Source organism: Rousettus aegyptiacus, unplaced genomic scaffold (assembly GCF_014176215.1).
Source record: "Rousettus aegyptiacus isolate mRouAeg1 unplaced genomic scaffold, mRouAeg1.p scaffold_m13_p_13, whole genome shotgun sequence".
In the NCBI taxonomy this organism is placed as follows: Eukaryota; Metazoa; Chordata; class Mammalia; order Chiroptera; family Pteropodidae; genus Rousettus; species Rousettus aegyptiacus.
The window spans coordinates 54,972,831-54,985,215 of NW_023416288.1; the positions used below are offsets into that span (position 1 = coordinate 54,972,831).

The window sequence follows — 12,385 nt, forward strand, 5'->3', positions numbered from 1 at the left end:
TTTTCTCCTTCAGTAAGCCAGCACTAAGTGATTTTTTTTTTAATGGGCTCAGGAAAATGTTATGACTATGAGATTATAGGCGCCTGACGTCACGGGGACCCAGGAAAGGAGCATTCATCTGTCGAGAACTCAGCTCCCTTGCAACTTTACCTAAGCAGTACAACATTCAAAAGGTGTCTTAAGAGGTGAAATGCTGGCTACAGGGCCCACACCCTGCAGAGGAAGCAGTAGCTCACCGGAGAAGCCACTGGACCCTCACAGGACACAGTACCTCATGGCAGAACCTACCGGACGCTCACCAGACCCTGTTTTATGCTGATACTGCGCATACTTCTAAGAAATTTCCTGCCACATTTTAGAAGCAGCATGTTTAAATGACAGGGGAACTGCTATAAGCCAGCAGGCTCACTAGCAATACGGAATGCTTACAGGGAAGGAGAGAAAGTCGGCTGTCACTCGGAAGGCCATCACCACTACCTTTCCTCACGGTACAGCTGATATTCCAAACAGGAATCTCGAATCACCCAGCCATTCGCGCGGTAAACCGAGCGCGAATGCAGGCACCCTGCAAAGCATCGTGGGGAGCGATTAGCAAGGCTCAGTGCTTGCCAACAAAAGGCTGCATTTTGATCATTATTCTTTGAGAGAGACTCCCAGTATTTCTCCACCGTCGGCATTGCTTTAAGTTTTGAATTCTGGGCACGGGGCGACTGTACACGAGTTTCACTTTTACAAAACAGCCGCTTGGGGCTGACTGCTGCCGTGTGGATGCCTAGAGAGTCATCCTGCAGTCCCCGACTGCACCTAGGTGCTCGGGCTCGAATGGGAGGACGTATGTAAGAGAAGGAAGGAAAGGAAAAGGTAGCGTTAGAATAGAAAGCCTCTTCCATAAGACAGGGGGCATCCTCGAGGCTTTAGTCAGTATGGTGTGGTTTCGAAGGGGGTGTGGGGAAGTGGGGAGCAAGTGAATGATTTCATCCAAACTCTATGAGAATGTAGCTTACGTGTGAAGGCCCACCTGTAAGAATTAGCGAGGGCCTTAAGTTGGCCCCTCTCCCCACGTCTCAAAACCTTGCAGGGGCTGCGCGTGCCTGTCAGGACTGGGTCCCGTGACACACCTCATATGCCCCTGACACCTTTTCTGATCAACGTGCCTTTGGGCTGGAGTGCAAACGCCTCTCCCCGGCCTCCTCCACGGAGGCCGCGCACCGCGTGAGCCTGGGCAGGCCGCCCTTTCCCACGCCCCGCCTGACTCCACCCCCTTTCCTCCTTCCCTCCCTGGCTGCCCCGCCTGACTCCGCCCCCTTTCCTCCTTCCCTCCCTGGCTGCCCCGCCTGACTCCGCCCCCTTCCCGCCTTCTCTCTCCCCGGCTGCAGCACGCTGTCCAAGTGCTGCCACGCGCTGGTGGCGGTCATCTACCCCTTCACCTGGCAGCACACCTACATCCCCGTGCTGCCCCCGGCGATGATCGACATCGCGTGCTCGCCGACCCCCTTCCTCCTCGGGCTGCTCACCAGCTCCCTGCCGCTGCTCAGGGAGCTGCCCCTGGAAGAGGTGAGCTCCTGGGATGTCCCTGTCCCCTTCCCTGGGGGGAGGGGGGGCACAGGGCAGAGGGGAGGTGCTGGCTAGGGCCGTGTGATGGGCAGTGTCAGCTGTGTCTATGAGATAGCCACCCCGCCCCCTCCCCTAGTCGGCCTCAGTGGATCCTCGGTGACAGCAAACTCTGTTTCCCCTCTAAATAAACCTACTGGCGTGAATACCCACTGGGAAGGGCAGCAGTCAGCAACCTAACGGGTGTTAAAACACTTTATCCAGAAGTAGCCCATCCATCCTATCCTTTCTCTCCCGCCCCCCCAAGTGAGGGCAGAAAGCACACGGAAGCTAATGATAACTTATGTTCAGACTGATAAACTTGACAAAGACCGAGCTCCTACAAATAGGTTCTTGTCCGTATCGGTTAAAAAGACAACCACCCAAATGTTTTTAATGCTCAAGTTCCAGGTTTTCGGGTTTACATCCAAGTGGGACTCTCCTCCGTGGCACGGCTGTGGGTTAGCCCCAGCTCCTTCCTCTAAATAATCTCTGTCCCCATGCACTGAGAACACCCAGTCGTCAGAGAGGGAACCTTAGGGGACTGACCGATGCCACTGTCTCCTGAACCGCTGGGGGAACACCTGGCCTTGAAATTCAATCCGGACCCCCAGATGTGGCTTCTCGAATTGCCCAGGTAGTCCTAAATCTCCTTAAATAATAACCAGCAGACTCAGGTCTTCAAGAGTGGGTTTGGGAACTGCAAGGAGTCTGTCTGGGTACCTTGCGGTCCCTAAAATGGCTCACTTTGGTCCCAGAGGGAAGGAGAGAATGAAGGAGAAAGTGCCCTCAGCTCCTGGGCAGGGTCTCTGGGATGTGTAGAGCCCACGTTCCCAGCTCTTGGTAGAAACACGGCGTCCTTCCAGGTCCCCTGCTCTTCCTCCGTCATAGCCAGTGGCCAACGCCGAGGCCTAAGTGAGGGTCTTGCTCCCAGGGGCCTTTGAGCAAAGGCCTGGCCCTTGCTCTGTCCTGCTGGTGACCACCTCCCTCGCTCCACCCTGGTTCTGTCTCGTTAAGAGAAACAAGGTCCAAGGGATGTCTGGGGGAAGGAGGGCAAACCCCTGGGTGGGGAGTGGCAGAGTCAAATGCAATAGGAACTAGCGAGAACCTCTAGCCTCCTCACCCAACGCAGTAACCCCTGCTCTGGAAAAACAGTCCGAGAGGCTCTGCCTTAGCCTGGCTGGGAACAGGGCAGGGAGTCCAGCCTGCGGTTTCAGTGTCGAAAGCAAGCAATTCAGGAAAGCCCTTGCCCCCCATCTGCCCTCTTCATCATTTGTGGCTACAGTGGCAATATCAGGAAACCACGAAAGGCCCACGCCACCCCCACCCCAGCTGCCTCTCTGGGTGCCAAGAAGAAGAAGGCTAAGAGCCCATCACGACATCCCGGAAGCCCTGGCGACAGTAATAGTGCCTTTTCCTCGTCCCGCAGGTCCTTGTGGTCGACCTTGTCAACAACCGGTTCCTCAGACAGGTGAGTGAGAAGGCCGGCCGCAGGGCTTCGACCAGCCGCTCTCTCTCTCCGTTTTCGCCTCTGGTGTCTGGGGCTCCGGCTTCCGGCCTCGGAAAGGCTCCTTGGTGGGCCTGGGATTGCAAAACAGGCTGGCAGGATGGGATGATCCCTGGCCAGGGCTGGACTGAGGATAAGACAGAAGGCTGGGCCAAGCAGGACGGGCCTGGCAGAGGGCCGATCCCCACACATTGTGTCACGCGATGGATTTCTAGCCATTAGGACCTTCATGTAGGTTGTAACCACAGACGCTTGTCTTTTTCAACATGCTTTTAAAGAATATTTTGATAACAAAGTTTATGATATATTAAGTGGAAAAGTCAGGGTGCAAAATTTATGTACCATTATTTTGCTGACTTCGTTTTTCTAAAAATGAGAGGAAGAGAGGAAGAAAAATATTTATATGTACGCCTCTAGAAAAAGATTGAAAGGAAAAGTCATCAAAACAATGCCGTTTGTCTTGGGGTGGGAGACTGAAAGGGAGACAGATTATGAGTGCTTTTAAACTGTTCTAATACGGTCATGCATTTTCTATAATGATCATAAACTACTTTCATTACTAGAGAAAGGAAGACACAACTATTTCCTGACGATCCTGTGCCAGAGAGGTCTAATTCCTATCAGATCTTGTAAAAACTCATTACAGAAAGGCGTTTTGGGCGTTCCTCTGGATCGCTTTTGAACTTGGAGTTGCCACCCTGCGGAAAAGCTCCGTCGTGTTGATGCCATTTCTGTCGTGGGTCCCATCCACCTTCACTTCCCAGCATTCCTCAGGTTGGGCCCTTCCTGCTCTGGGGCCCAGCTCGCAAAGCCAGCTTCGGGTCGCAGGTCGTCTGCCCTGGCCAGAGCCCCCTGCTCAGCACTAGCCACCCTGCAGAGCGGGGGCAGTGGGAAACATTTCTTGAGTAGCCACTAAGTTCCAAGCACTTTCACAAGGTAATCGTAGTGCATTTAATGTCTCCTCCCAGCTTTATTGAGATATTATTTGTATATAACATACATAAGCTTAAGGTGTACAACGTGTCGGCTTGATACAGCTGTATGCTGAGCGGTGACTACCACAGTGAGGTTAGTTCCCACTGCCATCGCCTCTAGGGGGGTGGTGATAACACTGAGATCTGCTCTCTCAGTAACTTTCAGATGTACGACGCAGTATTGTTAGCTTTAGTCACCACACCGTGCTGCACATTGGGTCCCCAGAACTTACTCATCTTACCGCTGGTACAAAGTTGATACCCTTGGACCAACATCTCCCCATTTCTAAAATGAGCTTGACTTTTTTAGATTCCCAATATAAATGAGGACATATAGTATTTGTCTTTATCTAACTAATTTTTCTTAGCATAATGCCCTCCAGGTTCATCCATGTTGTCACAAAAGGCAGGATTTCCTTCTTTTTATGGCTAAGTAATATTCCAGTGTGTGTACGCATATCACATTTTCTTATCTATTCATCCATCAGTGGACACTTGCGTTGTTTTCATATCTTGGCTATTGTTAATAATGTCGCAGTGAACATTGGGTCGCAGATAGCTCTTCAAGATAGTGATTTATTTCCTTTGGATAAATACCCAGAAGTGGGATTGCTGGATCATATGGTGGCTCTGTTTTTAATTTTTTGAGGAACCTCCACACCGTTTTTCATACTGGCTGCACCAATTTACCTTCCCGCCAAGAGTACACCTCACCAACGCTTGTTAGCTCTTGTCTTTCTGATAATAGCCATTGAAACAGGTGTGAAGTGATATATCATTGTGATTTTGATTTGCATTTCTTTGATGATTAGTGATATTGGACATCTTTCCATGTATCTGTTGGCCACTTGGATACCTTCTTTGGAGAAATGTCTATTTAAGTCCTTTTTGCAATTTTTAATCGGATTGTTTGTTGTTTTGCTGTTGAGTTGTATGAGTTTCCTATATATTTTGGCTGTTAGCCTTTGTAAGATAGATGGTTTGCAAATACTTTCTCCCATTCCATAGGCTGCCATTTCATTTTGCTGATTGTGCAGAAGCTTTTCGGTTTGATGTAATGCCACTTGTTTATTGTTGCTTCTGACACTTGAACTTTTGGCATCATATCCAAAAGATCATCGCCAGACCAATGCCAAGGAGCTTTTTCCCTGTGCTTTCTTCCAGTAGTTGTATAGCTTCTGGTCTTACATGTATGTTTTTATCTATTTCAAGCTAATTTATGTGAGTGGTGGAAGGTAGGGATCCAGTTTCATTCCTTTACATGTGAGTACCCAGTTTTCCCAAGACCATTCTTTGAAAAGACTATGTTTTCCCAATTGAGGATTCTTGTCTCCCTTGTAACCTGTTAGTTGCCTGGATATGTGTGGATTTATTTCTGGACTGTTTATTCTGTTTCATTGGTTTGTGTGTCTGTTTTTATGCCAGTGCCATACTGTTGGGGTTTTTTTGTTTGTTTTTGTTTTTTTGTTTGTTATTTTTTTTTAGGCAAGGCAATCCTTGGTTGACCTCACAGATTGCAGGGACCTGGTCAGTTTACGATACTTTTTTTTTTTAATTTTTACGCCTACAGCACCAGTCTTCCTAAGTAGTCTCCCATTCAAGTACTAACCAGGTCCCACCCTGCTTAGCTTCTGAGATAAGATGGGATCAGGCTTGTTCAGGGTGGCATGGCTGTACACAGACAATACCATACTGTTTTGACAACAATAGTTTTATAATTAAGTTCGAAATCAGGAATTGTGATGCTTCCAACTTTGTTTTTCTTTCTCAAGACTGCTCTGGCTATTTGGGGTCTTTCATAGTTCTGTATGGATTTTAGGATTGTTTTATTTCTGTGAAAAATGCCGTTGGAGTTTTGATAAGGATTGCTTTGAATCTGTAGCTCTCTTTGGGTAGTGTGGACATTTTAAAAATAATAATTCTTCCCATCAATGAACACATTACATCTTTAAAGTTATTTGCGTCTTCAATTTCTTTCATCAATTATTTACATATATCTTATATTTTGCATTTAATCGTCATAATGAGGTATAGATCGTAATTAGTAGCGCATTTTACAAACGGGGAGACTGAGGCTCACACACCTTATAAAAAATGTGTGATTCAAACCTCGGACCTCTGACTCTAAGTCGTGTTTCTTCCACTAAGCTGAGGACCGCACCAGGCCCTCCCTGCAGGGAGGCGCGGGCTCCCGGCCAGAAGCCCCAGGGCCGCTGCCCACCTGTTTTTGCTGCTTTTCAGATGGACGACGAGGACTCCATCTTGCCCCGGAAGCTTCAGGTGGCCCTGGAGCACATTTTGGAACACAGGAATGACCTGGCCGGTGACCAGGATGAAGGGCCCCCCGACTGCAAGCATGGTAATGCCCGGCCACCTCCCAGACTGCATCTCCCTCTTCCGTTATGAGAGTCGGGGACAAGCGGACAGTGGCCAGCCACTGTCCTCGCCTTTGGGTTAAGCAGGAAAACGGGCAAGACAGGTGTGCTATGCAAGGAGAGAAACTGGGTGCTCAGCCCGTTTTCCTGGATCCCATTCTGACAGTGAACTGTGGGAAAAGTTTCCCCCAACCCCATTTTGGCCCTAAACTATCTGGGGGGAAAGAAATGGTTGAATAACTTTGGGTAACCTTTTACTGGGTCGTTTCAGTCTGCCATGGGGAGAGCTAGCAGTCACTCGGGTCACTGACTGGCTGGCCTCGGGCGCTGCCCTCACCCGCTGGCCCTCCCTCCCCCACGTTGCTCAGGCCCTGAGTCCAGCCCCCTGAACGAGGTGGTGTCCGAGGCCTTTGTCCGCTTCTTCGTGGAGACCGTGGGCCACTACTCCCTGTTCCTGGCGGGCGAGCGCGAGGAGCGGACCCTGCAGCGCGAGGCCTTCCGCAAAGCCGTCTCCTCCAAGAGCCTCCGCCGCTTCCTGGAGGTCTTCATGGAGACCCAGATGTTCCGGGGCTTCGCCCAGGAGCGGGAGCTGCGCCGGCAGGACGCCAGAGGTGGGGGTCCCTGCATGGGGGCAGGGGCAGCTGGACGGGCCCAGCCCAGCCCGCAGCGGCTGCTGAGCCTATGCACAGTCCCCGGGTCCAGGCGCAGACGGGAGCGGCCCTGCGGCCGCCTGTGAAAATGTTTGTTCCTGTCCCTCTGAGCTGCTGAAAACTGCCTGGACGCCTGTCCCCCCAGGCCGTCCATGTCCCCTCCACTAGCCCTGTTCCGTGGCACGGTCTCCTCCTGTGCCATTCTTTCCTACTCGATGACGCTTTCATGGACACCCTTTCCTTCCTCTCTCTCGGCCGCCCTTGCCTTTTCCTCCAGCCTCCTCTCACCCCTCTGCCCTCCTTTCCTGCCTCTCTGCTGCCGCCCAGCCGGGCTGCACAGACGAGAGGGGGCAGCAGTGGCTCGCTGGGACCTGGGAGATCGCGGGTCATCGTTGGCCTCCCTCACTCTCCTCCCGAGTTCCTTTCTCTCCTGCCGTCTCTGTCCCTGTCCCTGTCCCTGTCTGCTGGGTCCCATCACACCGCTAGGGATGAAGAGGGGGAGGTGCGAGAAAAGGGGGGCGAAGTCATCCCTGGCTCTTCCTTACATCATCTTAGGCCCTTTGGGAATCTAAAAACTGGATGGAGATGTTGGTAGAGGCTGTCCCGAGGAGGGGAGAGACGTCGTCTCCAGGGAGTGGCCCCAGGGGAACAGCTGTCCTCTGGTGCTGCGATCGCAGAGACTAAGTTAAGGCTCCGAAGCGTCCCCAGAGCTCCTCGCAGAGTACAGGCAGAGGCTGTCCACGCGTCAGGCACTTCTGATGAGTGGCATCTGGAGACACGAGAGGAAAATCGATCAGAGGGTGTGAGTCACACACGCCTGATGAAAGGATCGTTTTAAACAAAAGACCTGCTGAGCACTCATAAATATCTGCCTACGGATCATAGAGAGGTCGAGACGTAAAAGCTTAAAAGTAGCGCGGAGGGAGCCCTCTGTCCACTTCCAGGTCAGTGAGAAATGAAAACAGTGCCCGAGGCTCAGCCCCCTGGGCTGAGCGCTCAGGGCACCTCGGAGGTCAGGCCTTCCCGAGCTCACAGGGGGCAGATTCCCAGGGAGCTACCCCCCGTGACCGGGGACCCTGTCACGGGAGAACAGGGTCGAAAAGGACGACTCTGGGAGCTCCCGAGAGCCGGGACTGTCTGCCTGGTCCCTGCAACCGCACGCCTGGCGCCTGCGGACGCTCGGAAGATGTTCGCTAAACAGAAACAGGGTTTCACAGAGGAGCTGGCTGGACAGCCTTCCAAAGACAGTTATTACGCAAGGCCGGGCAGGTATAAGGGCGATAAAAACGCTTATCAGCCTTGTGATTGAGAACACGTTCATGGGAGTGGCTGGCCTCAGCAGGGAGCCTTCTCTCTTCTATGCAGTAAGGAAGTGGTTGCGTTGAGAAGTGCCTAGAGGAAGACCTAAAATGGCTGGGGCTCCTCTCATCGACAGGTCTGTTTGAGGTCCGAGCCCAAGAGTACCTGGAAACCCTCCCCAGCGGAGAGCACAGCGGCGTCAACAGGTTCCTGAAGGGACTAGGTAAGGCTCGGGGGCCGCGGGCCTCGTCCCCAGCCGCTTCCGCTGGAGCCCGGTCCCCCACCACGCAGAGCTCCCCAGCCTCGGCCTCACTCGGCATTTCAATCTTCTGTTCCAATCTGACCCCAAAGTATGAACGAAGGACACGAGTGGCCCCCGCCCAGCTTTCCTGGGCCGCTGGGCCGTCTTTCCACCTCCTTCACTGTCACCTACCACACTCCTAAGTCTCCTGGGGAATCGGGCTTAGCAAGCGTGGCGAAGGCTGCCTGGCAGTGCAGACCGGGACCAGCCTCCCGAGTGCCCCCCGAACAGGGGGAACGTAAGAATGAGAAGGACCACGGTTTAATCAGGAAAAATGAAAAGGGGAAAGAGGACGAGGCCCCACCAGGGAGGACTGCACAGAGCCTGGGGGGGGGCTGCCTGTTCCTCACGCAGGACGGACAAACAGGTGGCCGCTTGGGACGGGGCCGCCTGCTCACCTGCTGGGAGTTGTCTCCTCACGTGGCTCCTCAGGGACACATAACACACAGCCCTTCCTGAGTCACCTTTTCAGAAGCAGTGTCTACAGCACCAACATTGCTCTGTTTAAAACTCCCAAGTCTGAGGAGGGTCCCTTTCCACTGGGGATGCGCACGAGGCCAGGAGAGCACAGGGCCGAGGCTCTGGGGCGGCGTGGGAGGCCGCAGCTGCCCGCACGGCAAGCGGGGGTGGGGGGCAGGTGAGAAGGGCAGGATTTAACTCACCCCCCTTTGTCTGCCTGCTGAAATGGTCTCACTTTCTTTTCCCAGGCAATAAAATGAAGTTTCTCCACAAGAAATAACCCTCAGCCCAACCCCAAAGGCAAACTTCCTCCTGCAGCAACCGCCGTGTTTGGAAAACAGTCCCGGTGACGTTTCGGAAACGCTGGGTCCCCGGGTGTCGCCGCTGCTGGGAGAGGCCAGGATGGTTTCCGGCTGCCACCGGGTCGTCCCCGTCCCCAGGTCGCCCAAACCGCACCACTGCTTCAGGACAGCACTGGACAGGGGCCCTGAGACCAGGCGCGTTGCCGACATCCAGATGGACGGTTTTGGGTGTTCTTGGACTTTTTGGTTTTTTTAATCTTAGGTATTAAAAAAAAGAAAGAAAGAAAGGTGTTTGGGTTTTCTTTTTATTATGCCAGGGCCAAGAAAACTCTGTCCTGCCCTACGTCATCTCCCTGGCCCATCCTGCCCTGCCGCTCGGGAGGCGAGTACCAGACCAAAGGAGCAAGCAGCGGTGACCAGGGACAAATGCCTGCGTTGGGGAGGAGGGCCATGGCGGCACCTGCAGACGCTCCGGTCCCCCAAGTCCTCTGGGGAAAGACGGGCCTTCCCAGGAGTGGAGGAGTCAGAGCTGGGCTCCAGGGATTCAGCTTCCAGCGTGAGAGGTGCTTCCGGAGTGGCCAGTGATGCCACCTGGTGGCCGAGGCCACTGCCCTGGCACCACCGAGTCCTCTCCCAAGTGGACATGACTTCTTAATGGCCTCTTTTCCCTTAGAAGCCATCGGAACGTCCACGGTGAGCCATCCGTGACTTTTGAGGTACACACACAAAGAAGAAATCGTAAGATCTGTTAGCGGAATGTTCTTAGGGTCCTGAAGTTTATGATCACAACGTGTCCCCTTAAAACACACGAGCCGTGGCTTTGACCCCTTTCCTGTTTATACCTAGGAAATCTTCCCATCTCACTGTCAGGGCCCAGATCAGCATAAATGAAACGACACATGGAAACTCGGAGGGACTTTTGTTATTGGCGTTAACGGAAGGGAGCTTCGAAACGCGGGGCGGCTTCGCCGGATTCTGCAGCTGGCCGCCTCTGGACCCGGAGCCGGGAGGTGCGGGGGAAGGCTGCCTTCTGAGCGCTCGCCCGCGAGGGGCCGGCCCGGTGGGGAGGCAGGAGATCTGTGGGCAGCACAGGCCAGTCCCGAGAGCAGCCCGCAGGGCCACCGCACATGCACCAGCACGTCCCCTCTGGAGGGCACCAGCTACCACGACGCAGACATACAGCGGGGATGTGTGTCCCCCTGAGCCGTCAGGCCACAGCCCAGGCCCAGGGGCCCATGCTGCCCAGCAGAGGTTCTTAGCCGTGGGGAGCTGGGAGCCAGGCGTCTTCTGAGGAAGAGAAAAAGGAGGAGGTCGACCTGTCATTCCGCATTAAGAGTTCTTACCTGGAGTCATGGGCCACCTCTCCCTGGATTGTATCCAAGATTTGGCATGTCCGTCCGTCTTTCAGGGAAGAGAATCCACAGTTTACATCAGGTTCTCAGTTCCAAGGGCCCCATAACTCGTAGGAACCAGGCTGCGCATAACAATCAGCCCGGGTTGGTGCGGTTGGGGATTGAGGGTCAGACTGAGTGAGAATCTCAGGGGCTCGGGGACTGTTACCTAACGAGCTCCTCAGATTAGCTAACTTTATTAATACCAATATTCTGTCCAGAGATGCTCACTTCTAATATTTTGGAATATACGTTCTTTTCTAACTTATTTCATATTATATTGTCTACTTAACATCTCCAAGTGAATAAATACATGTCTTTATCAATATGTCTAATGCTTGTCTAATATTCTATTTTATAGATATACTAAAAGCTATTTTACCAATCCTCTACTCTTCGAGCAGGATATTTTCAGTTTTTAATATAAAGAGCGTTGAGAAAAACATCTTTGTATGAGTATCTTAGCACATTTGCCCTATTTTCATTTTCATTTTTGCTTGGAGTAAAACACACGTACAGAAAAGTGCCCGGATCGTGCTTATACAGGCTGACGAACCTCCACAGATGACCACGTCCATGTGCCCAGCACCCGAGTGAGAAGCCAATCATCGCTGGACCCCGGACGCCAGCCCCTCCGGCCACCTTCCCAGCATTCATCCCTCCCATCTACTTGGCGGATGTTTAAATCAACTACCAAATTGTCTGCAACTTGCCAAGTAGTAAACAGGCTGGGGAGGGTCAGAGGCAAGAGAAAAAGTCATGGTCCCTGCTGATGGCCTAGGGCAGCCTCTGGGTGGACAGTGCCGTTCGGGTTGAGAGAGCGTGGCTGCTGAGCGTGGGTGTGCTCGACCAGGTCACCGCCGTGTGGCCCTTCTGTCTTAGCTCACAGCAACCGTCTGTCCAAGGACCGCGTCCTCTAATTCCAATCGAAGCACACATTTTCCATGAGGAATGTGTATGTGTTTAGAAGCATTCATCACTGTGTTTCACTGTGTAGCACGTGGTCATGAAAACTAGTAGGAGCAGGATTGTTTGGTGGATTTCAGCATCGTGGACGATTAGGATGCTGGCGGGTGAGGGAAGGGGAAATGTGAGCAGGTGCATCTGAGGGAGGAGGCAGCCCTCAGCGCTGCTGGGAAGAGGAAACCGAATTCTTAGACATCATCACAAAGGCCTCGTACCACTCAGACTAAGAATAGTGATATCGGCTGCCGTTTCCCGGCCATTGCTTTTTGCCCATCGCTATGTCGCGTCCATCACGTGTGTTCTCTGATCACTGGAACGTAAGCCTCATGAGGGATGGCGTCCATCACGTCCACCGCTGAATTCCCAGAGCCTAAAGCCAGCGCCCGGCACAGAGCGGGCCCTTCCTGAACGTCGGCCGAGCGAAGCAACAGTTCCCACAAGAGTGCCGCTATCTCTGCCGCAGGCAGCGGGCTCGTTAGAGACGGATGCGGGCCCCTCTAAGCCAAAGGAATGCCTCGTCGAGGGGAGTCGACCTGTCTACTGACGGTGACAGCCATGCCCAGCAACTCAG

At 53.0% G+C, this 12,385-nt stretch overlaps 1 protein-coding gene and 1 pseudogene across 5 annotated transcripts in view; one reads left to right on the plus strand and one right to left on the minus strand.

Moving 5' to 3' along the window:
* Positions 1-11,176, plus strand: part of DENND2A (DENN domain containing 2A) — a 102,800-nt gene extending 91,624 nt beyond the window's left edge. For 4 of the 5 annotated variants that reach the window (XM_036230816.1, XM_016133014.2, XM_016133011.2 and 1 more), the window contains 6 exons: positions 1,377-1,554; positions 3,020-3,061; positions 6,313-6,430; positions 6,815-7,057; positions 8,532-8,618; positions 9,404-9,435. In XM_036230816.1, the coding sequence (XP_036086709.1) occupies positions 1,377-1,554; positions 3,020-3,061; positions 6,313-6,430; positions 6,815-7,057; positions 8,532-8,618; positions 9,404-9,435 (700 nt within the window). Of the gene's footprint in view, positions 1-1,376; positions 1,555-3,019; positions 3,062-6,312; positions 6,431-6,814; positions 7,058-8,531; positions 8,619-9,403 lie in introns of all 5 variants that reach the window. The other variant, XM_016133010.2, reaches the window with a different exon arrangement.
* LOC118611081 lies at positions 5,633-5,750 on the minus strand (annotated as a pseudogene).
* Positions 11,177-12,385: the final 1,209 nt, after the last annotated feature.